General features: G+C 39.6%; 1 protein-coding gene across 3 annotated transcripts in view; it reads right to left on the reverse strand.

The window, feature by feature from the left end:
• The window catches only part of LOC144061371 (protocadherin-15-like), a 254801-nt gene that overhangs the window by 78163 nt on the left and 155269 nt on the right, over positions 1-21369 (reverse strand). For all 3 annotated transcript variants that reach the window (XM_077581760.1, XM_077581759.1, XM_077581758.1), the window contains 5 exons: positions 19520-19713; positions 18205-18337; positions 16691-16770; positions 9968-10061; positions 2063-2191 (listed from right to left, as the gene is read on the reverse strand). In XM_077581760.1, coding sequence (XP_077437886.1) covers positions 2063-2191; positions 9968-10061; positions 16691-16770; positions 18205-18337; positions 19520-19713 — 630 coding nt within the window. The remainder of the gene's footprint in view (positions 1-2062; positions 2192-9967; positions 10062-16690; positions 16771-18204; positions 18338-19519; positions 19714-21369) is intronic.

A 21369-nucleotide genomic window follows, 5' to 3' on the forward strand; every position in this document is an offset into this window, starting at 1 on the left:
TCGTCTTCACTTTTGTCTTCAGTAAGACGCATTCGCTATTGGCGGGACATCAAGCGACTGACTCGGCCGTGAAAGAATATTCCATTTCTTTGCCATCAAAAAGTCCGTCTCTCTTTCATCCAAGTAAGAAGAAATTATTGTATTAATTCAAATTTGGCCAAAAACTTTTGAGACTCTGAAACGGAGGCACACACTGCAGAAAATAGCTCTCATTCCTTTATGACACATTTTTGAGGAATGTCTTAAAATCAGTGATTCATAAACTTTTTACACCTTGCACCCCCTAAAAAAATACATTGTGCTAAATCAATGAAAATACAGTCCAATCCTTTAAGTGCAACTTTTCTTATTTCATATTTGGAGGCCAAAAAATAAAATGGCAAACAGTCTAAACAGTTAAACCCCAAAAAATGGAGGGAAAGTTACTCTTAACACAAACCACTATTTATTGGGCAGTATTGTTACACGCGTGAAGCACTTGAACCCAGGAGAGAGTCTGCCAGGAATACAAAAAAAGAAATGCATTGTATCACCCGGCTAGAAAAATGACTTTGCCATTCGCCGCTATTCTAAATGAAGGCCGGTGTGGACTACAAGCGACGGAACTAACTGTAGGAGCTCTTATTTTTATTGATTGAGCTGAACATGTACTCCAAGTAAAGGGCAAGTCCTGACATTAACAGTTTAGTGCAACATTGGTTAATATTGGTTTGAGGCGACGGTTCGGTTCACTCTCGGTACAAAAAAAAAATATCCAGCTGTTTTTTTATGTGTGTGAACAGGAGGAGAGTTAATGGCATTCAAAGTGAAAGTGGGGAGGGGAGATCGAAAAGAAATGAAAGATTTTCAGATTAAAGAAAAAAAATCATGCATGCAATAAAACTGACTAATATTTAACTCTTTGACTGCCAAAACCGTTAAATAACGTTTAGTAAAATCCTATGGAGGAGTGCCAAAGACGTTAAAAGACGTTTGTTTCAAAACAGAGGTGAAACTAACCATTTTCTATTGTTGATTACTGAAAAACGGAATAAGGTAGAAACAAACTTTTTTTTTCTGATGGAAGATGAGAGTCCAATCTTTCATTTGGTAGTATGTGTGTTTCCATAGTCCAAACACATAATTTTCTGTGGACCTTGAAAGATCAGTCAAAATGCTTAAATCGGCTGGCACCCACGGCATCCCTTTTCTGAAAACGTCTGGCAGTCAAAGAGTTAAGAATACGGTTTTGTTTTTTTTACAAAATTTTTCATTGGTTTTGCCCAAAATACCTGTTTTGTTTTGTTTCTGAAGAGACATATCAAGCTAACATTTTTGGATTTTGTGAACCAAACATTACAAAATGGCTTCTTCTTTTTTTTTTTAATTCTGGAGAGCTCAGTATTGTTCATTCGGTAATTTTACCGATTTGACATGTCATCATCATTGCTCTCCTTTTTTATTTTTATTTTTTTTTTATTTTTTATAAAATGGGTTCTGATTACCTGAATTGAACGTCTTTTTTTTACATGGCGTTTGTCATTCACTGCATAAACTGCATCGTCTTTTCTCATAATTGTAACACACACTTTCTACTACACGTTATTTTACATAATCTGTTCAAGTGTGAGATGCCTCAACTTCAAAATCCGTATTTTCGAAATCAACGTATTCGATCATAATGAAAACATAATTTTGAATAGCAACATCAAAGACACGATACACTAACAGATGATAATCATCCGTTTCTCTATTCATCATCATTTTGAGATTAATTCTCTATTTATATGCAAAATGGGGCAGTGGCTGTAGGAGGAGGAGGAGGGCAATAAAACCAAGACCAATTGATTTTATTGCTATATCGACAATTTAGTGGCTATAGACATTAATTCTCATGTACCCTTTCATGGGTTCATCATTAAACCAGGAATGATTCATTTAAACCGCTAATAACAAGGTCAGTACGATGATCAATTATGCTGTTAAAGTCCAATTCAAGCAGTGAGAATGAAATGCAGGATCATTCAGATGGCGCGAGGGACAGCACAAAAACGGGATCTCAACTCCTTTGCGTTAAACTTACCTTGACTTGTCCAACGAAGAGATTGGCCTCTTCTTCTCGCACAGTAAAGTTAGTGGGCGTGGCGGGGTCAAACTCGGGGTCGTTGTCATTGACGTCCGTCACAACGATGTCAACTGTTGCTGTTGATGTCTGGGGAGAGAAACGTTCAATTCAGTATGAAAGTCATCAATGCGCTAGATGATCAAAATGACAAGCGAGTGTGCTGAAATCTAGAGTCCGCACTCAAACAATTCATTCATCTCATCTCAAATTTATGATGACATGAATTTTGTTGAGCATATTTTAAATCTTTTTTAAATCTTTTTTTTTTTCATTTTTAAATGTTCCCCCCTCCACCTTCCTAAAGTTTTTTTGGAATTTGTGAAACCATAATTCTGTCTCCCTGTGTTGGTTATTGTTTTTCAAATCTCTTAGACGAGTTGTTTCGGTTCCATTTTGTTGCGCCTTGTAGTACAATGACAATAAAGGTACTCTGATTCAAGCTGTGAGGACTCAATTGGCATTCTTAACTCTTTGACTGCCAGACATTTTCAGAAAAGGGATGCCATGGGTTATGAAGGACTATGAGGACTATGAAAACACACATACTACCAAATGAAAGATTGGACTCTCATCTTTCATCAGAAAAAAAAGTTTGTTTCTACCTTATTCCGTTTTTCAGTAATCAACAATAGAAAATGGTTAGTTTCACCTCTGTTTGGAAACAAACGTCTTTTAACGTCTTTGGCACTCCTCCATAGGATTTTACTAAACGTTATTTAACGTTTTTGGCAGTCAAAGAGTTAAAAGGTGCGGTTCATTGTGTGTTTCTCCACATGGACGGGTCAGGACTGCTGTCATGTCCCCATTTGTGAGGATTGTCCTTGGTTTTCCCGACCTTTTTCCATGCTGTGTTTACAGTTACCCAGTCTTTCCGATTTAATTCTGATCCTGGCAGCAGTGTTCCTTTTAGATTTGGTTTTTGGATTACTCGCTGTCGTAGCCCCCGTCAGTGTTCCATTCTGTAAAAAAAGCCTCTTGGCTTCGGTTGATTTCTTTTCCGATTATAAAGCTTTTGTGAGAATAAAGTCGTCTCCTCACTTCCTTGCGTCCAAATAATAGGTGTCTGGGATCATTCATCATTCTGTTTGTACCGGTCTATTTTTGTGATTTTTTTTTTTTTCCCGCCATCGGATGTGTGGTGGTGGAATGCCAGTTATATGATTTACACCGTGCAATGATTGGTTTTAGAGAGCTTGTGTCTCTGCGTTTGTTTTCTCTAGGCTTCCTCCCGCATTCCTAAAACATGTATGTTTTAAATTATGCACCTATAGCAGGGATGTGATTTGACCAAAGTGAAATTATCTGAAAATTTAGCCGGGGGTCTGGGGGCCGCTGGCACCCAGCTAGGTCTCTCACATGACAAAGAAATAGACAAAACAACAGCATAAATTTTCAATGTATATTGAACTATCCCATATAAAATGGCAGTTTTAGTCAACTCAAAATCAGTCACATTCAAAAACATTGGACTGCCTTTGCTTTTAAAAACTATCACTGAGAATATCATCATATCTAACTAATGTGATTACTAAGTTAACACATAAATAATGTTGAAGAGTTCAAATTTCATGAACAAATAATTGTATCATGACCAAATGAAAAGTAACTCATATTAGAGCATACCACAAATGTCTTTGTTATAGCAGAAGATGTTATCTGTCGGAGTCATGTGCATACACAATGAACTACTACTAAAAAAAAAAAAAAAAAATAATCTGAATTTTTTTTTTTTGGGGGGGAGATAAAAAAAAAAGCGGAATTCCGCGAATTAGCGGAATAATCACATCCCTGCTATAGGTATGAACGCATGTCTATCTATATGTGCCCTGCAAGTGTCTGGCAACCAGTCTAGGGTTTACCCCGCCTCTCACTTAAAGTCAGCTGGGAAAGGCTACGGCTCATCCTCAACCCTAATGATGAAGCGCAATAGAAAATGAATGGATTTGGAAAATCTCACACTCAAACAAAGGAATTCATTTATGAGCCCAAGAGTCTCGATTAACAACCAATGGGACTTCTGTTTGAAATGTTTCTACATAATTCTAAACCTTTAGTTCACCCTACAGTATACTACTAACATTGTGGATCTAACTTTTAACCTCTTGTTTGTTTATTCCAGCAACGTAAAATTGCCAGATGCCGGTGCATGATTTGCACCATCTGTAAACCGCCGCCTCGCTGTGGTAGTCTTCGGCAAAAATGACTGTCAAGGAACAAAGCCGTATGCTAATCATGGAATAAACGGTCGGTCTTGGAGGGGATGGCGGCGAAGTGGGAGTGGTCGGCCCCTCGCAACACTTCCCCCAAGACGTACGTTTGAAGTTTGCCCCCGGCACTTGAGCGGCGTCCGTCCCAGAGGAAAGGATCTAGTTCTTCCATCCCGCAGTCCTCACGGGGGGCTTCATCCGCAATTGTTGTTTGCTTTGTTTCGCCGTAATTACAGACATTCACGTGGGAGCTGACACGCTGGTGGAAACCGTCACACGTAAGGCCCGCTTGATCCGCCGCCACGATGGGATACAGTAAGCGGGGTATCATTAACATCGGGGTGGCGGTGACAGGCTCTATTTATTTTTTCGCTTTGCACAAGACCTGGAGCCAATTAGTGTCACCATCCTGGCGTGAATGTTCTCATCAAAGCCGCAGGAGGCGAGAGCCTGATTAACGAGCGGCTTTTATTTATTTAAAGTCAAAACGCCGGCACTCCGTGGGATCTGAAAGGACGCAGAGGTGGAACCCTTCTGCGTGTCGACTTTTCAACTGACCGGAAGCCGTGGATAAGATCATGTTGTTAGGACTCATGTAGCTCATCAGCTGGGGGGGAAAAAAAGTGTCATCCCAGCTGGTGTTTGAGCCCGCGAGGCGGTTGGGATTACAGACTTCACACTTGGGAATACTGATTTTGGAATTGGTCACACGGACTAGAGCTGGAGCAAACTGTGCTCCTGGTACGGAAGAAGTCAGATTTTAACCGGCAAATAAAGTTTGTACAGGTTATCATCTTCATGTCACAAAGTATTTAAATGATACGCACTCTTAACTCTTTGACTGCCAGACGTTTTCAGAAAAGGGATGCCGTGGGTGCCAGCCGATTTAAGCATTTTTGACTGATCTTTCAAGGGCCACAGAAAATGATGTGTTTGGACTATGGAAACACACATACCACCAAATGAAAGATTGGACTCTCATCTTTCATCAGAAAAAAAAGTTTGTTTCTACCTTATTCCGTTTTTCAGTAATCAACAATAGAAAATGGTTAGTTTCACCTCTGTTTTGAAAAAAAAACGTCTTTTAACGTCTTTGGCACTCCTCCATAGGATTTTACTAAACGTTATTTAACGTTTTTGGCAGTCAAAGAGTTAAGTAATCTTTGAGATTTAATAGTAACTTCTTGAGAGGATCTCACATCAAATAAGGATAAGAGGTCCTGAGAATTTGGAGAAAAAGGAGCTTTAGCAGACAAAGCAAGGAAACAGAAGTCCTGAAATAATCCTCAATCATTAAATTCAAAGTGAAACGTTCTCTGCTTTTCACCTATGTAATTGGATTCATGTTCATCCTACGGCTGTTCACATTTGAATCTTATGTTAAGGTACAGAAAGAAGAAACAAAGCTGACATCTTGGATTAGCTCCCTTGGCAAGCGAAATGAGGACATTTTCTTTTGACTTGTAATAAGACACTGCATTCCTTCCCTAATCTTGGAACTGACTGTGTTCATTTGTACTGTTTTCACAGTCTTTTATGACTGTGTCTGATGGCACCAATTTGCAAATAAAGAGACGTCTGAAATCCGAAAATGTCTCTCCTGTTTATTGAGCGTTGGGACAGCGCAAAGTTTAGGTGGAAAAATTATAGCAAAACTACTAAAAGTCTATAGGCACGTTTCCACTACAGGAACTTTCGGGGTCAATTTACGGGGCCGGCCCCGTATGTGCGCGTGTCCACTGCAGGAGCCTTCCCAACCGGGACACATTTACAGGAATTTACGGGGACGAGCGGTCCTACTCGAGAGAGAGACCCGATAAACTCCCGATCGATTGGTTAAAAATGATTTCGTATTAAAAAATGATCTTACCTTCATGCGCGACGATGATGCATTCTCGGCTTAAGTCTCTTTCACCAAAACAATTCTCTTAATAATCCTTTGCCTATTTTCGTTCCACTCTACTGCCTTTTCAAATTCTTCATCTCGACGCCGTCTCCTCTCACTCAAGCCATCCATCCACGCCAAGTACAGGAAAAAAAACTGAAAAAAAAACGGCAACCGCCACAAGTTTTTCTCTTTCCTTGTTTTGATTTTTGCGGCGCCGTGCTTGGGTGACGTCACAGAAACCGTCACAAGGCGATTATGTGTCGATCAAAACTCATGACTCGCAAGTCAGCCTTCATCTAAACGCCGTCTCCTCTCACTCGAACCCTCCATCCACGCCAAGTACATAAAATCAAAAGCAGAGAAAAACAGCAACCGAAAGTTTTTCTCTTTCCTCGTGATTATCGTCGCGCGGTGCTTAAGTGACGTCACGGGAGAAACGGTTGCACGGCGTTTACGTGTCGATCAAAACTCATGACTCGCAAGTCAGCCTTCATCTAAACGCCGTCTCCTCTCACTCGAACCCTCCATCCACGCCAAGTACATAAAATCAAAAGCAGAGAAAAACAGCAACCGAAAGTTTTTCTCTTTCCTCGTTGTGATTATCGTTGCGCGGTGCTTAAGTGACGTCACGGGAGAAACCGTTGCACGGCGTTTACGTGTCGATCAAAACTCATGACTTGCAAGTCAGCCTTCATCTAAACGCCGTCTCCTCTCACTCGAACCCTCCATCCACGCCAAGTACATAAAATCAAAAGCAGAGAAAAACAGCAACCGAAAGTTTTTCTCTTTCCTCGTTGTGATTATCGTTGCGCGGTGCTTAAGTGACGTCACGGGAGAAACCGTTGCACGGCGTTTACGTGTCGATCAAAACTCATGACTTGCAAGTCAGCCTTCATCTAAACGCCGTCTCCTCTCACTCGAACCCTCCATCCACGCCAAGTACATAAAATCAAAAGCAGAGAATAACAGCAACCGAAAGTTTTTCTCTTTTCTCGTTGTGATTATCGTCGCGCGGTGCTTAAGTGACGTCACGGGAGAAACCGTTGCACGGCGTTTACGTGTCGATCAAAACTCGTGACGTGGTGAAATGGGTCGTACTCCGCAGTGGAGACACAGCCACAAAGCGTGCCGGCTGAGAGGACTGTTCCTGTGAAAAGTCAAACCCGAACGTCCTGCGGTGGAAACGCGGCTAATAGGTTTGTGTGGGTTCTCAATCCTGTAGATGCCACGGACTTCCGACTTCCTTAAATCACACACCTACGCTGTTTCCGGTTATTGTTGCGACGTAATAGGCCGTGTCAGTTCTCTGAAGCACTCTGAGATACACTCGGAGAACTGTAGACCCCCCTACACACTCGCACCCATTAACGGGAACGTGCAATTGAGGGGCACAAGGGTGGTTGGGAGGAGTATTGGGACACGGCCTATTACGTCGCAACAGTAACCGGAAACAGTGTGGGTGTGTGTCTTAGGGAAGTCGGAAGTCCCGCCTCCTCCGTGGTATATACCCTGTTATCCAGGTCATGGTAACCCACAAATAAATCTAGGTAACGGACTTTTCTTGTTTGTTGAAGACATTTAATCTTCAATATAAACTACATCAGACTTCAAAATCACATTTTTCTTCAAAATGATGGCTGAATTTGGGAATTGCTTGACTGATAACCTCTTCGACTTTTGAGGATTTGCAATTCTTGTTTCAGGGTCTCTTCACCCGGACTTTCCAGAAGCCCAGACATTCCCATCTCTGGCCTCCTCCAGTTCCATCTGAATGGTAAATGCTACTTCATTCATTTTACATTCGACTACTCATTCACCTACTGATGACGCAGCATCAGGCAGGGATGTGATTTGACCAAAGTGAAATTATCTGAAAATTTAGCCGGGGGTCTGGGGGCCGCTGGCACCCAGCTAGGTCCAGGGCAGTGCCCTGGTGGGGGGACAAGGGGGGGCGAAGCCCCCCGGAGCTCATGGGTTTTCCGTGTTTTTAAGTACTTTCAATGCACTCACATGACAAAGAAATAGACAAAACAACAGCATAAATTTTGAAAAGTAACTCAGAGCATACCACAAATGTCTTTGTTATAGCAGAAGATGTTATCTGTCGGAGTCATGCGCATACACAATGAACTACTAAAAAAAAAAAAAAAAAAAAAAAAAATCGGATTTTTTTTTTGGGGGGGGGGGGGAGATAAAAAAAAGCGGAATTCCGCGAATTAGCGGAAAAATCACATCCCTGATCAGGAGCAAATGGTGCTCCAGTATCTTGCTCAAGGATACTTTGACACGGTCACAATGGCATGGGATCGAACCCACAACCTATGGGTTGCGGTACGACCATCCCAAGTCCTTGAAGAACTCTGAGACAAGCCAACTGAAAGACCTCTAGAGTGTACTAGGCCTGCTCAGATCCATAGAAGAAGCCCCAAGACAAGTCAGCTGATTCTTAGGTGAGCAAGTTCCTCACCCCGTCGCTGAAGGCGAGTTGCAAAGAAAACTCATTTCCTGCTCTTGTATCCAAGAGCGTCTCTTTTCGGTCACTATCTTATGACCATTTTACTAAGATCAACAGCAATCTGCGTTCACATCACTCCGAGTTGCCACGGTTACCGCAACCCAATGACTAATTCCGCGTACAAAATCCTGACTTTCCGTCCCTTCCTGCCCCCGGAGCATCATTTGGATCTTTTCTTTTGTTTCCGACCTTCCGCGCAGTACTTTATCTCGCAGAAGGAGCTCTTCCTTCACCCCCGTCCTCGTTTAACTCCCCTCCTGTTGTGACAGCTTTTCATCCCGCCGCTGACATTTGGCACACCCGAGTCACGCGGCAATTTATTTGGCGCCTGAGATGCTTCCCTCTGCTGCGCCGGGATCTAAAACTCGCACAACATAGGTAAAGGTTATTGGCTCGTACAATCTGTCCATCTATAGTGAGATGAATAGCCCCATTCCCTCCCAACCACTTCCTACTCTTTTCCTGCAAAAAAAAAAAAAAAGATGTATTCACCATAACTATGCCAAGGGAATGAAGAGATGCTTCAGATCGACAATTTCACCTCGGCTTGGAACGGAGACAGCTGACCCAACTTGGCCAAGTTAGGTGGCATTTAATTAAATTAGGATGGTTAATATGACGATCAGTGGGAGGAAGAGAAACGTGTGTTAAAGGGATAATATAATAAGATAATTTAAAAATATATATATATACTTGTAGCTTTATCGGGAGTCAATAATCCAGAATTTAGTAACATTCTGTGCAGAAAAAAACACTAATTAGCACAAAAAATAAAAAAAATAAAAAAAATAAAAAATAAAGCTTTGGATAGTTTTATTATTTAATTAGTAGAAAATTAAAAAAAAAAAATTTTTTTTTAAAGGAATATTGTCTTAATTGAAGCTGTTTAAAATGAACATAAGCTGCACTCAGTAAATTAAAGTTTAATACCAAAAAATGAACTGTAATAAAAATATAACTTCTGTTTTTGGTCATTTAAAAAAAACTAATACAAGACTGTCATATGTTTAACTCAACTGTTTGTAAATGATGTCATCATGACAGCAAATAAAACTGAAAAGTTGCACTTTAATGAGTAATTAAAACAAAACAAAAAATTCTAAATGTCACTTTGCTCTTACAAGCAGATGGAGGTATAATTAAGTGTCACGCATGGACCTGAAACCTGCACAAGTCCACAATTTCATCCCAAACTTTCCCAACATAAGAGCAGCCATACGGCGATGGTGGCAATAAAGCAGCTTGTGTCTTACCCCTCCAGGGTTGCCATCCGAGGCTGTGACGACCAGATGGTAGCGATCGTTGGTTTCTCTGTCGAGAGGTTGATCCAAAATTAGAAGACCAATCCTATGGAGAAAAGCAAAATGTAAAATTCAACAGATTCAGGCTCATTTTCACAAACAACCAAAAAAAAGGCTTTGAGTATCCACGTTCTCGCATTATTTGTCTCTTGTAAGCACATGAATATGTCATATAAGTATCCGAATGTATTTGCTTATAGATTCGGCAAATAAACAAAGTCTGGCTACTGACTACTGGGAAAGAAGCAGGTGGGCTTTTAAACTTTACCGTGCTTCCCGCCCAGACGCACAACAAACAGCAGAAATTCATGTTGTGGTTCCAGTCAGTGCGGCGCACAAGCTACAATTTGTTGGCAGGGCGGCATTCCGCACGGCGGGCCCGCGCATTCCCGAGAGCAGCGCGCGGAATTATCTTTGTTTGCACACATACACACCGCGTGGCGTAAGACATGGCAGCGGGTGCGAGTGCATTAATACAAACACTCACGGGCGCACAGCACACACAAAACAATGGCGCCCAGGAGAGCATCTGCCAAGGCCACAAACAAAATGCATCGGAACGCCAAGCTAGAATAATGACAGCCGCAACTCCCCGTCGTCTCTTTGCTGTTCTAATTGACGGCTGCTGTGGACCACATGTGACAAACGGTATGACCTTTTTCATTCATGAATGCCATTTGTTCATTCTTTCTTAACTTGCGCTCCAATGATAAATCCATGACACTGATATGCTCGTGTGATGCCCTTTGAAATGAAAAAAGTATTAATAAGCTACATTTACCACATAGAAATACCCTATTCAAACACACTCCTGGCATTTTTGTAGCATTTGACACAAAAAAAATCAAGTTATTAAAACACACTTTGAAGCACTTTAAGTATATATTGAAAGAGGAAGGTCAACTGATAAAACAAAAAATACTGTAAAAAAAATAAAAAAAGTGTACTGATCCCACAATGTGGTTACTTCTTGACATCGACAACGACATCTTGAACTCTCATCAACAAATGACAAAGACTGAAAAGAACATTTAAGAATATAATATAACAGAATATAAAAATATGAAATATAAACAACAATGAAAACAGCTAATAAAAAGCTACAATAACATCAACGGACTAGCTTGAAAAGTAAATTCCCCCCCCCCCGCCAAATTCTCACAATATACATCAACAACAATTTCCAAACATGAACATTATAAAACCAACCAAATACCGTTGCTTTCTGTAGACGTAAAAAACAGGACTGAAGAGGACTGACATTCATTAATCTTCAGCAATTTTTTATTTTTTTTTAGCTGTGCTGAAATACTTCCTGTTTGCAGTCTTCTTTAGTGAAATCTTCAGTGTGTGTTGCCATCTGGTGGTTGACATGGGAATGACACCCAAAATAATCGGGAGGCAGAACAAAACAGTTCTATGCTGTACAAAAAACAATCCACCCACAATATAGTGGGGCCACAATCACTGTTTATTGAACCCCTGTTATATCATGGATAATCGTTCTTTCTCCGTGAAATATTGTAATTTGAATCAATTGTTTATAATTATAGGTTAAAAAAAAATTCCCTTCATCAACAATATGACAAAATGTCCCTTCATCAACAATAACAAACGGTGGACATGGCCAGACAAGCTTCCATCGTTATTAAGTTTGTGTGCTTTAATGAGTTTAAATGTGTTTATAGCATGTGGGAGGAGCATACCTATTACAAAAAAATAAAAAAATAATGTAATGTTTATATCTGGTTACCGGTTCAAAATTATACTGCGTATGAGCAGCGTCAGCAGTCAGTGAGGTTAGCCTAGCTTGGCAGAGGAAGGATATCACATTGACGAGAGGGCAACCGGTCAATCTTTGACATCTTCAAGGTAACTTTAATGTGTACCGAACGGAACGGAATGTTTTCAACCAGCTACATGAGTTAGCTTGTCTACAATTGGTGAAATAAATATTAAAGACTCGCTGCATCAGCGGATAACGATCTAAGTAGCTAACTAGCATGCTAACATCAGTTCGTTGCCACTTTGATGTTACTTACTTTTCTGAGAAATAAACACTGTTAATGTTGTAATACATTTTGATTGTACTTTGTGAAAAATTATGTTATGTTTACAGTTTTTGACCAAAACAATTTCAATCTGAACACAATTATGCTTATAAAAGCTAAGGCGTTAATAGACATAAGCCATGATTCAGTGAGATTCTCTGTTGGTTGATGAGATGCAAATGAGGGAAAGAAAAAAAAAAAGGAGGTTTAAGCGAAGAAAAAGAGCTCTGGCGTGATAAATGTGCAAGCTGTCACGCTAATGATTCACTTCAGAGAGGATTAATGGCTGTAAATTGACTTGAGTTCTACCTTTCGGAATGATACATTGACCATTGTTCGGCTTTATGGGTATAAATGATGTCGCGAAAGAATGTGGATCAATATATACAGTGTCGAGGTGGACAGCATGATATGATACCGTGACACGGACGGCATCAATCAAATCGCTGAGCCACAGCTGAAGTCTGTTTTATGATTTCTCTATACAGTACGTGGAAAGGGAACATTTACGGTCATCCCGCTGGAAGTCGTCGTCGCGATAAAAGGGGATGATGACATGGTCAGCGGCCATACTAGACAAGGTGAGTCTTTGAATTATGCTCAGTTGGTGCTCATGCCGGTGCTTTGCCACCATTACTTAAAAAAAATAAAAAATAAAATAAAATAAAATATTTATTTTTTTATTTTTTTCTTCCTGGAGGGCTTTGCCACCATTACTTAAAAAAAATAAAAAATAAAATAAAATAAAATATTTATTTTTTTATTTTTTTCTTCCTGGAGGGCTTTGCCACCATTACTTAAAAAAAATAAAAAATAAAATAAAAAATAATATATTTTTTTAATTTTTTTCTTCCTGGAGGGCTTTGCCACCATTACTTAAAAAAAATAAAAAATAAAATAAAAAATAATATATTTTTTTAATTTTTTTCTTCCTGGAGGGCTTTGCCACCATTATTTAAAAAAAATAAAAAATAAAATAAAAAAAAATATATATATATATATATATATTTTTTTTCTTCCTGGAGGGCTTTGCCACCATTACTGACTCGGCTCAGTTTACATTAACTTGTTACACTAAAACCAACTATGTAATGTAAGACATTTAAATTGTTCACTTCTGCTGCTATGGTGACCATCTCAAGCATCCCCACTCGCCTTCCCCCAGGGGAACCTGCCTCGTTTATAAGAAGTGGTGGACTGGAGCGCTCATTTTTTTTTTTTATAATAGCCTAACACAAGTAGCAACATATGCAGAGTGTCGTCTGAAAACGCAGCGGTGCGAGAATCTCGTTGCGAGTTTAATGCTTGAAAAATGACAAGTCTCAGTGGGTGTGTTGGATGCGCGACTAAACATGAGTAGTAGCTAATCAGTCTTCATTCCGAGTGTGCCACATCCACATCTGCTTGGGCGTTTTGCGAAGCGTTTTAAATGCAGCCCGACCCACTGTGCTGTATTGTAAGGCAGGGAATTCCGTGAGCACATATGACAGCCGCCGCTTCATTTTCAATAACTTTATTGAACGAACTCTACGAAAAAAGAAAAGAAAAAAAAAAGCACATTCATTTCTGATTATACCGAGCGTCTCAACGGTTAGCCAGTTAACCGCCGGCTGCTAACCTGAGCTTTCAACAGCCAACTCATCTTTCACCGACACCCACGTCACTCACCAGGCCAGGCCCCCGCCTTTTAAAGCCACATACATTCAAAGTCACAGATACTACAGTGTAGAACATGAGGATGGCGACCAAAAGTGGAAAAAAAAAAAATAAAAATGCATATTTTGTTTTGCTTAACAATGTTTAAACTGTAGCGTTACACCAATCTATCTGACTGCTACTGCAGCTGTTGTTCCTTTTCCCCTTTGATACCATCAGCAGCTGCCTACTGTATGTTTTATGCAGCCAGTTGATTTTTGACTGATCTTTCAAGGTCCACAGAAAATTATGTGTTTGGACTATGGAAACACACATACTACCAAATGAAAGATTTGACTCTCATCTTTCATCAGAAAAAAAAGTTTGTTTCTACCTTATTCCGTTTCTCAGTAATCAACAATAGAAAATGGTTAGTTTCACCTCTGTTTTGAAAAAAAAACGTCTTTTAACGTCTTTGGCACTCCTCCATAGGATTTTACTAAACGTTATTTAACGTTTTTGGCAGTGAATGAGTTAATGCAATGTAATAATGTTGTACACACACTGAGTCGAATAAAGCTTGTGATGCGGATCCGGTGTCAGCGTCAGCGCACCCCCACCCCAACCGAACACACGACCTTCCCCCACCCCCCATTTCTGCCACTAGCAGTTTTCTGTCAAGAGCAAATTCACTAATTCATCTTTTGTATCAAAAAGTTTAAAATCCCATCAAACCGATTTCCATGGGAAAGTATGTGATATGATGCATCAATTAGTCGAACAAAACAGAGGGATTAATCAATTTTTTTTTAAATAATCGTTAGTGAGCAATGTGCAGCTAATCCGTCTGAACGGTATCAGAATTGATTTCAGCCGGTCTCACTCATGAATGATTGATATGGGAATCGGCAACATAAAACCCTGATTGAAACATCCCTAATTCACTATTAACTCATTTGTTCCCCAAAACGTATAAATACATTCTATTTAAAATATCACCATGGCCCCGAAAACAAATGTATACGTTATTTTACGTTTTTTGGGACCAAGGTAATATTTTAACTAGAACATATTTATATGTTTTTTTTTTTTTTTTATGCTACAGCATACAGAAGGCTTTGATGCAGCCTTTGAACTGAAGCAATGGTAGCTATTACACAAATGGCCAGCAGGTGGAACCAGAGTATAAGAGACTGTTTTAAACGGATCTGTGAATAATGATGAAATATTCTAATGCTAATTGCTGCAAAACGTAAACATATAGAAATACACTTTTTTTGTCCTAATGAAAGAAGAAATTCTAATCTTTCTTTTGGTAGGTTCCATGTTTTTATAGTATTCAAACACAAACACTCGGTTTAGGTGAACGGTATGGGATTTTTTTTTTTACACGCACACACGCACACACACACACACACATCCACATACAAAAAAAAAAAAAAGGGAGAACAATGATGATGACATGTCAAATGATCAATACTGAGCTCTCCCAAAAATAAATAAATAAATAAATAAATAAATAAATAAATAAATAAATTGTATTCAAACACAATATTCTGTGACTTGCACAGTTAGCTTTTTGTAACATGTTCGATCAATCGTTCGACTAGCGCAGCCCTGTCACTCTACTAGTGAGTTGAATTGTCTTATTGGCGTAAGGCTAGCAGAATATCCAATAAATGCTCAAATAAGATTATTAACTTTGTGAGAATGGCTACATATTGAAAGTGCCTTGAGATCATTTCTGTTGTGAATTTGGCGCCATATAAATAAAATACCGCCATCCATAGGAAGTACAGCATCGCCTTTAAATCAAGCGCCAGTGCAAAGTGTGCAAAAGACAAATGAGGCGGGCAAGTTGAGTGTGTGTGTGTGTGCGCGCGCATCTCGAGTCTCCTCGCGTCTTGACCCTCCAAATTGACTTCCTCATTTACGAGACGGTAAAAAGGCACCTTAATATTTCATGGCGTTTCCTCGCCGTGCGACAGGCGGCAGAGCGGGGTGGGATTTTTATATGCCGATATTGATTCTGAGTGCGAGAACAAAGGCGGCTGGGAAACTTCTATTTGCGTTTCTTGTCCTCCCCACAGGTAATAATAGCGGCGTTGTCGTCTTTTGTTCAAGAGTTGGTCCGTTCTCGGCTTTTATGTATGCGGTTGTGTTATTTATGCATACCGTCCCTGCTGCCCCCAAACCCTCTTCCATGACCCTCGTCATCAGTCCACACATGAGCTTAGCATCATTTCCCACTTTTGCTTAGCCTGCACACCTTTGATAGCTATCTCACGTTGACATTTTTGAGCTAAGATTTTTTTGCTTTCACGAGTCTTACAACGGCTTCCCTTTTCTGAGGATTGCGGCGCATTGCGTTTCACGCGCTGTCGTCTCGGAGACGGCAAAAGGGGCTTGAAAAAGAGGACAGTTTCAGACAGGAGAAGAAAAAAAAAAAAAACGCACTACAACTCGTTTGCTCCCCAAAACGTATTAATACATTCTATTTAAAATATCAACAAGGTCCCGAAAACAAATTTATACGTTATTTTACGTTTTTGGGACCATAGTAATATTTTAAATAGAACATATTTATGTGTTGTTGTTTTTTATGCTAGAGCATACAGAAAGAAGGCTTTGATGCAGCCTTTGAACTGAAGCAATGGTAGCTATTACACAAACGGCCAGCAGGTGGCAGCAGAGTATAAGAGATCAGGGCCATGTTGCAACAAGCCCTTTTCCCCACTGTTTTAAACGGATCTGTGAATAATGATGAAATATTCTAATGCTAATTGCTGCAAAACGTAAACATACTACTACTACTACTACAATTCCGCTCAAATGTTTCCGCATGCAGTTTTATTAGCATGCGTCAAAGCAGGTAACTATCATTATTACCACACTCAAACAAATAAATCAAATGTCAACTCACAGCTGATATGAAAATAGACAGACTTTTCGCCAGCCGTCAAACGTGAGACAAAAGCTGCAGACTTACGTTTCAGAGAGGTTGAACACCTTCTGGGAATCCCCGCTCACAATGTGATACGCGATGGGGTCGTTTTCTCGGTCTGTGGCCTGCAGGGAGAAGAGAATGCGGGGCGGCTTTAAAAGGTCCTATTAAGGTGGAAGGCTGGGCAACCCAATTTGCGCATGAACGTAGGGATGGATGGATGGATGAGTCGAGAAGACGCAAAACCAGGACGTCCTGCATGTGCAGCAAAGTATTATGGCACACGTTTCACCAGTTTCTATTAACCCTGGAGAACCCAACAACCCTTTTCTCCTTTGGAAAATTATGAATTATACATTAAATGACTGCTATAAGTTCACTGAACACCAAAATATATGTTTTTTCAATTTTAACCCTTTTTTTTTTTTAACTAGCTCGGAGTTGCTAATTTATCAAAATATATATATAAAACATACTCCTAGGCATTCTGCAACATGATATGAAATAGATTAACAAAAAAAAAAAAACACAATTTTACCATCTGATGGTTTGCTGAGAAGACGGTTTTGTTTGGATTGATTTCCAGCTCAACAAAACAGCATGTTGCCAGCCATCTTGTCACCACCACTCTGGCTCATGTAAGTGCAATATTCATCCACTAGATGGCCCCATGTAGGGGTCAGAAGTGGCACTCTGGACTTTTGAAGTTAAATTTGTAAAAAAAAAAAAAAGGTCTTTGTTATTTGGGTAGCAGAATTTATAGGGGCCAAATTTGACCCCGTGGGTTCTCCAGGGTTAAGGATATAAATATCGGTAGAAATGATGACAAATGTCCAATCAACATAGAAACGAACTTAACTTCTGACAAAAACATCATTTCAGCCTATTCCTTTAAGACGCAAAACAAGAGCAAAGTGAGGATAAGCAAAATCATTTGTGATGGACTGAAGTGGCATTTATTCCTAATTCAAGACCTGATTTTAAAGTTAATAAAACTAGACACAAAAATCAATAAGCAAAGCACAATCAGCATTTTGGAGTCTGGAGGGAAACGACATACGGAGTAACACCAATCAAAGTGGGGGAATGAAAACATCAGTTTTGTGTACTTTGGAAAGTTTTCGAGATTTCTTTGCATTATGCCATGAGCAACGGTTAGATCAGGGGTGTACAAATCAAGGGCCAATCTCCTGCATGTTTTAAATGGCGGGTAGGCTATGCCTTCGTGGTAGGGTCTTCTCGTAGGGAATTAATTATTTGAAATTAAAATGGATTCCTAGTTCCAAGGCACAGAATCCACAAACACTATCGGGGGTCTGGGTGTTAGGGGTCAGTCTCATTTTAACCTACCTGACTTCTTGGGAGGTGAAAAGTCAGATTTGGAATATTGGAACGGGTCCACCTACAGCACTCATGGAGTTGAGCTGATTATTTCTATACCTATATATTTTGTTAGTGTTGGGGAAGGTTGGGATTAGCTATAAAATTGGAAAACATGGGTAGGAAAACCACTAAAATATCTCAATAATCTACAATAAACATTGAAATCAATGACTCACCTGCAAATTGAGCAGAATTGCGCCAATCCTGGTGGCCTCGCTCACCTCAAGGTTGTAAGTGAGCAAGGGGAAGCGCGGCGGGCTCTGGTTGTTGGGTGGCAACACTTCGATATAGACAGTTGTGATGGAGCTCCTGGAAAGAATATAATTAATTAAAAAAAAAAAGTAAATAAAAATAATAAAACACCCACCAGTTATTATAGATAACTAATGAAATACTGAAAAAACATTTCCGTTAAAGCTACTGGATGCAGGAAATTGAATTTCGAATCGCTACTGCCCCCTGTGGCCGAAAAATGAAACCACATTCACATAGCCTACTTACACAACACGAACAGGACGCCACATTCACAGACAGAGGGTGGGAAATTTGAACCCGAATTCTGTCTGAAAACTATTGGCCAGAAGAGTACCCATTGTGAACAGCCAAGGTGTTAATCTACTAATTAGAAAATGTTTCATGTCATAAAAGGTCACATACAAATGTTATTGTAAAGATAAGGATAAAGGCCAAATTAAATCAAATTAATTAATTAAAATAAAACGAAAATGCAAGAGCTTATAACAAAAATGAAAAGTAACTGAAATTGCATCTCATATTTACTAAAATTACCTAGAGAGTGAAAAAAAAACTATTACGAAAATAAAAATAAAACAAAGCATTTTTGAAAAATTAGCTAACGAACTTGTCCTAAAAACAAATTAACTAAAATAAAAATTTAGGAGTGTCAAGTGATTAAAATTTTTAATTGTAATTAATCGCATGACTTCAATAGTTAACTCCCAATTAATCGCAAATTTTATATCTGTTCCAAATGCACAATACAATCTACAATAAAGTTTTCATCCTCTTGTTAACATAAAAAATGTAAAATTAATAAAAATATGGCTGCATCTTTTAGTCATACAATAATTTACGTATAAAATTTTGTTAAAATTACAAAGACTTACAGTACAGTAAAAAAAAATTTGTGTGATATTGATTTGGGTTGAGGTCATTTTTCTGCCACTTGATGGCATCATTGCATTTGTAAGACATTGGTGACAGCGCAGTGCATTTTTAAAATTGTAAAATACAACTTGACCCCAGTCTCCACAAATATATGCATTATTATTGATTTTTTTTTACTGCTAAATTTTGACATGGATGTATCTGCTGCATTGCGACTGGCATTTGTTTACTTTGACACCCCTATAAAAAGTCCAAATCTATTCTACCCCTGCCACGCATCTATCTGTCCATCCAAATCCGATGTAGCGTTTCAGTGCTTCATTTCCCATCCCTCCATGTAAGTTGCATGCAGGATTACTTTACCTTCTCAGGGCCTCGGGCGCATTGTCAGACGCCTTGACGGTCAGCGCGAAGGATCGGCCGACGGCGAGGCCGACGCCAGGTGCCACCGTGATGCGGCCCGTGCGATTATTAATAACAAAATGTCCCTGCGCGCCGGCCAGGATCTCGTAGGTCACCAGTCCGTTTAACCCCTCGTCTGCATCCTCCGCCGTTAACTTGGGACGCAGGGAGACAGAAAGAAACGGGGGGCGCATCAGCAGTCAAGCGTGAAAATGACTCGAACCGATTTTGATGTCTGGCTACTACCAAACAGAAGCGCCCGGCTTTGTTCCGGAACATTAAAGGTATACATGCTGTATTGAAGATAAATCCTCGCTGTAGGTGGTCGCAGCTTGTTGACAATAGAGATCAATAAAAGTTTAGATTGCACTGAATGGATCGTACGCTTTTAAAATGAAAGAATAAAGCTCGGGATATCGCTTTGATTTCAAAAAGGCATTAGTGCGGTTCAGACAATTATTCGGTGGCGGCCCGCTGCGAGTAATTACATCTTTCAGACCTCGCCGAACTTTCATCCTAAACTAACCGCACTTTGTTTTCTCGTACAAGTATGTGCATCAAACATAAAACAACCGCTTGAGGGAACCTGCCTGCTTACCCTCTTTCATAAGGGCTTATAAAAAACGGTTAAGCGCGACCGCTGGCCTCATTTCGCCGAGGGCCAAACGGACATTTTTTTTTTTTTTTTTAAAGACAGATTAAACTCGACCTTTCTGAGTCGGACAGAAAGACAAACGAGCGTAGTCCGAATGCGAATGGAGAGGAAATGAAAAAGATGGAACTCCCCCCGCATGAGTGGGTTGAGCCGAATGGGGGTTACGGAGTTCCATTTTTTAGGACGTGCACGCGCGCGTACGCGCTCGCTATTAATTGGCAGCCCCGCATGTTTGTGCACAGCTGCAGTCAAACAATGATATTTTAAGCGGCACACTAATGGAATCAGGAGGGATAATGTCCCTAATCCAGTAACATAATCAGAGTAGGTAGAACGCTAAAATAAATAAATAAATAAATAAATAATCCTTTGGTGCTGATGCTGGTCGTAAAGCGCTTTTTATGCTTTTCATGTTGCTGCGTCATTGTGTTTTGTTTTGTTTTTTATATAGTGGCAGTGGTGGTCGGCCATTCGACTGAAACACTGACCTACATTTCTAACCTAAATTTGAGCATTTTCCTCATTTCATACCATTTTTTTTTCTTTCTTTTTTTTCACAGGAGAGCTCAGTATTGTTCATTCGATTTGACATCATCATTGCTCTCCTTTTTTTTTTTTTTTTTTTAAAAATCCAACAAATCAATTAAAAAATATTTAATAAATGTTTTTTTTTTTCTCTTTTTCTCTTTTTTTTTTAAATACATATACACATATATATATATACATATACACACATATATATATATATATATATATACCTTTTTTTTTGTATGTGGGTGAGTATGTGCGTGTGTGTGTGTGTGTGTGCGTGCGTGCGTGCGAGCGTGTGTGTATTCATCAGTTCACCTAAAGCCCATTAAAAAAAAAATCCCATACTAATAATATAATATAATAATAAATTATCATACCATTTTTTTACCGCACGAGTACGTGTCCAGGTATGATGGATTTGTATTTTTTTTTTTTTGTCCAATCAGGTTTCAGCCTTTTTGTGTTGCCATGACAATCTGATCTGCCTAGGATCTTCAGAATCAGTACTGGCCTATATTACCAATATTAATGTTTCTTTAAAAGGATAATTTAATCATTTCGCCATTTTCAGCAGTAAAAATCTGTTTTCTGGGTTTGTTTATGTGACGTTCGCAAACTGAGCTGT

This window comes from Vanacampus margaritifer, chromosome 12 (assembly GCF_051991255.1).
Source record: "Vanacampus margaritifer isolate UIUO_Vmar chromosome 12, RoL_Vmar_1.0, whole genome shotgun sequence".
Lineage (NCBI taxonomy): Eukaryota > Metazoa > Chordata > Actinopteri > Syngnathiformes > Syngnathidae > Vanacampus > Vanacampus margaritifer.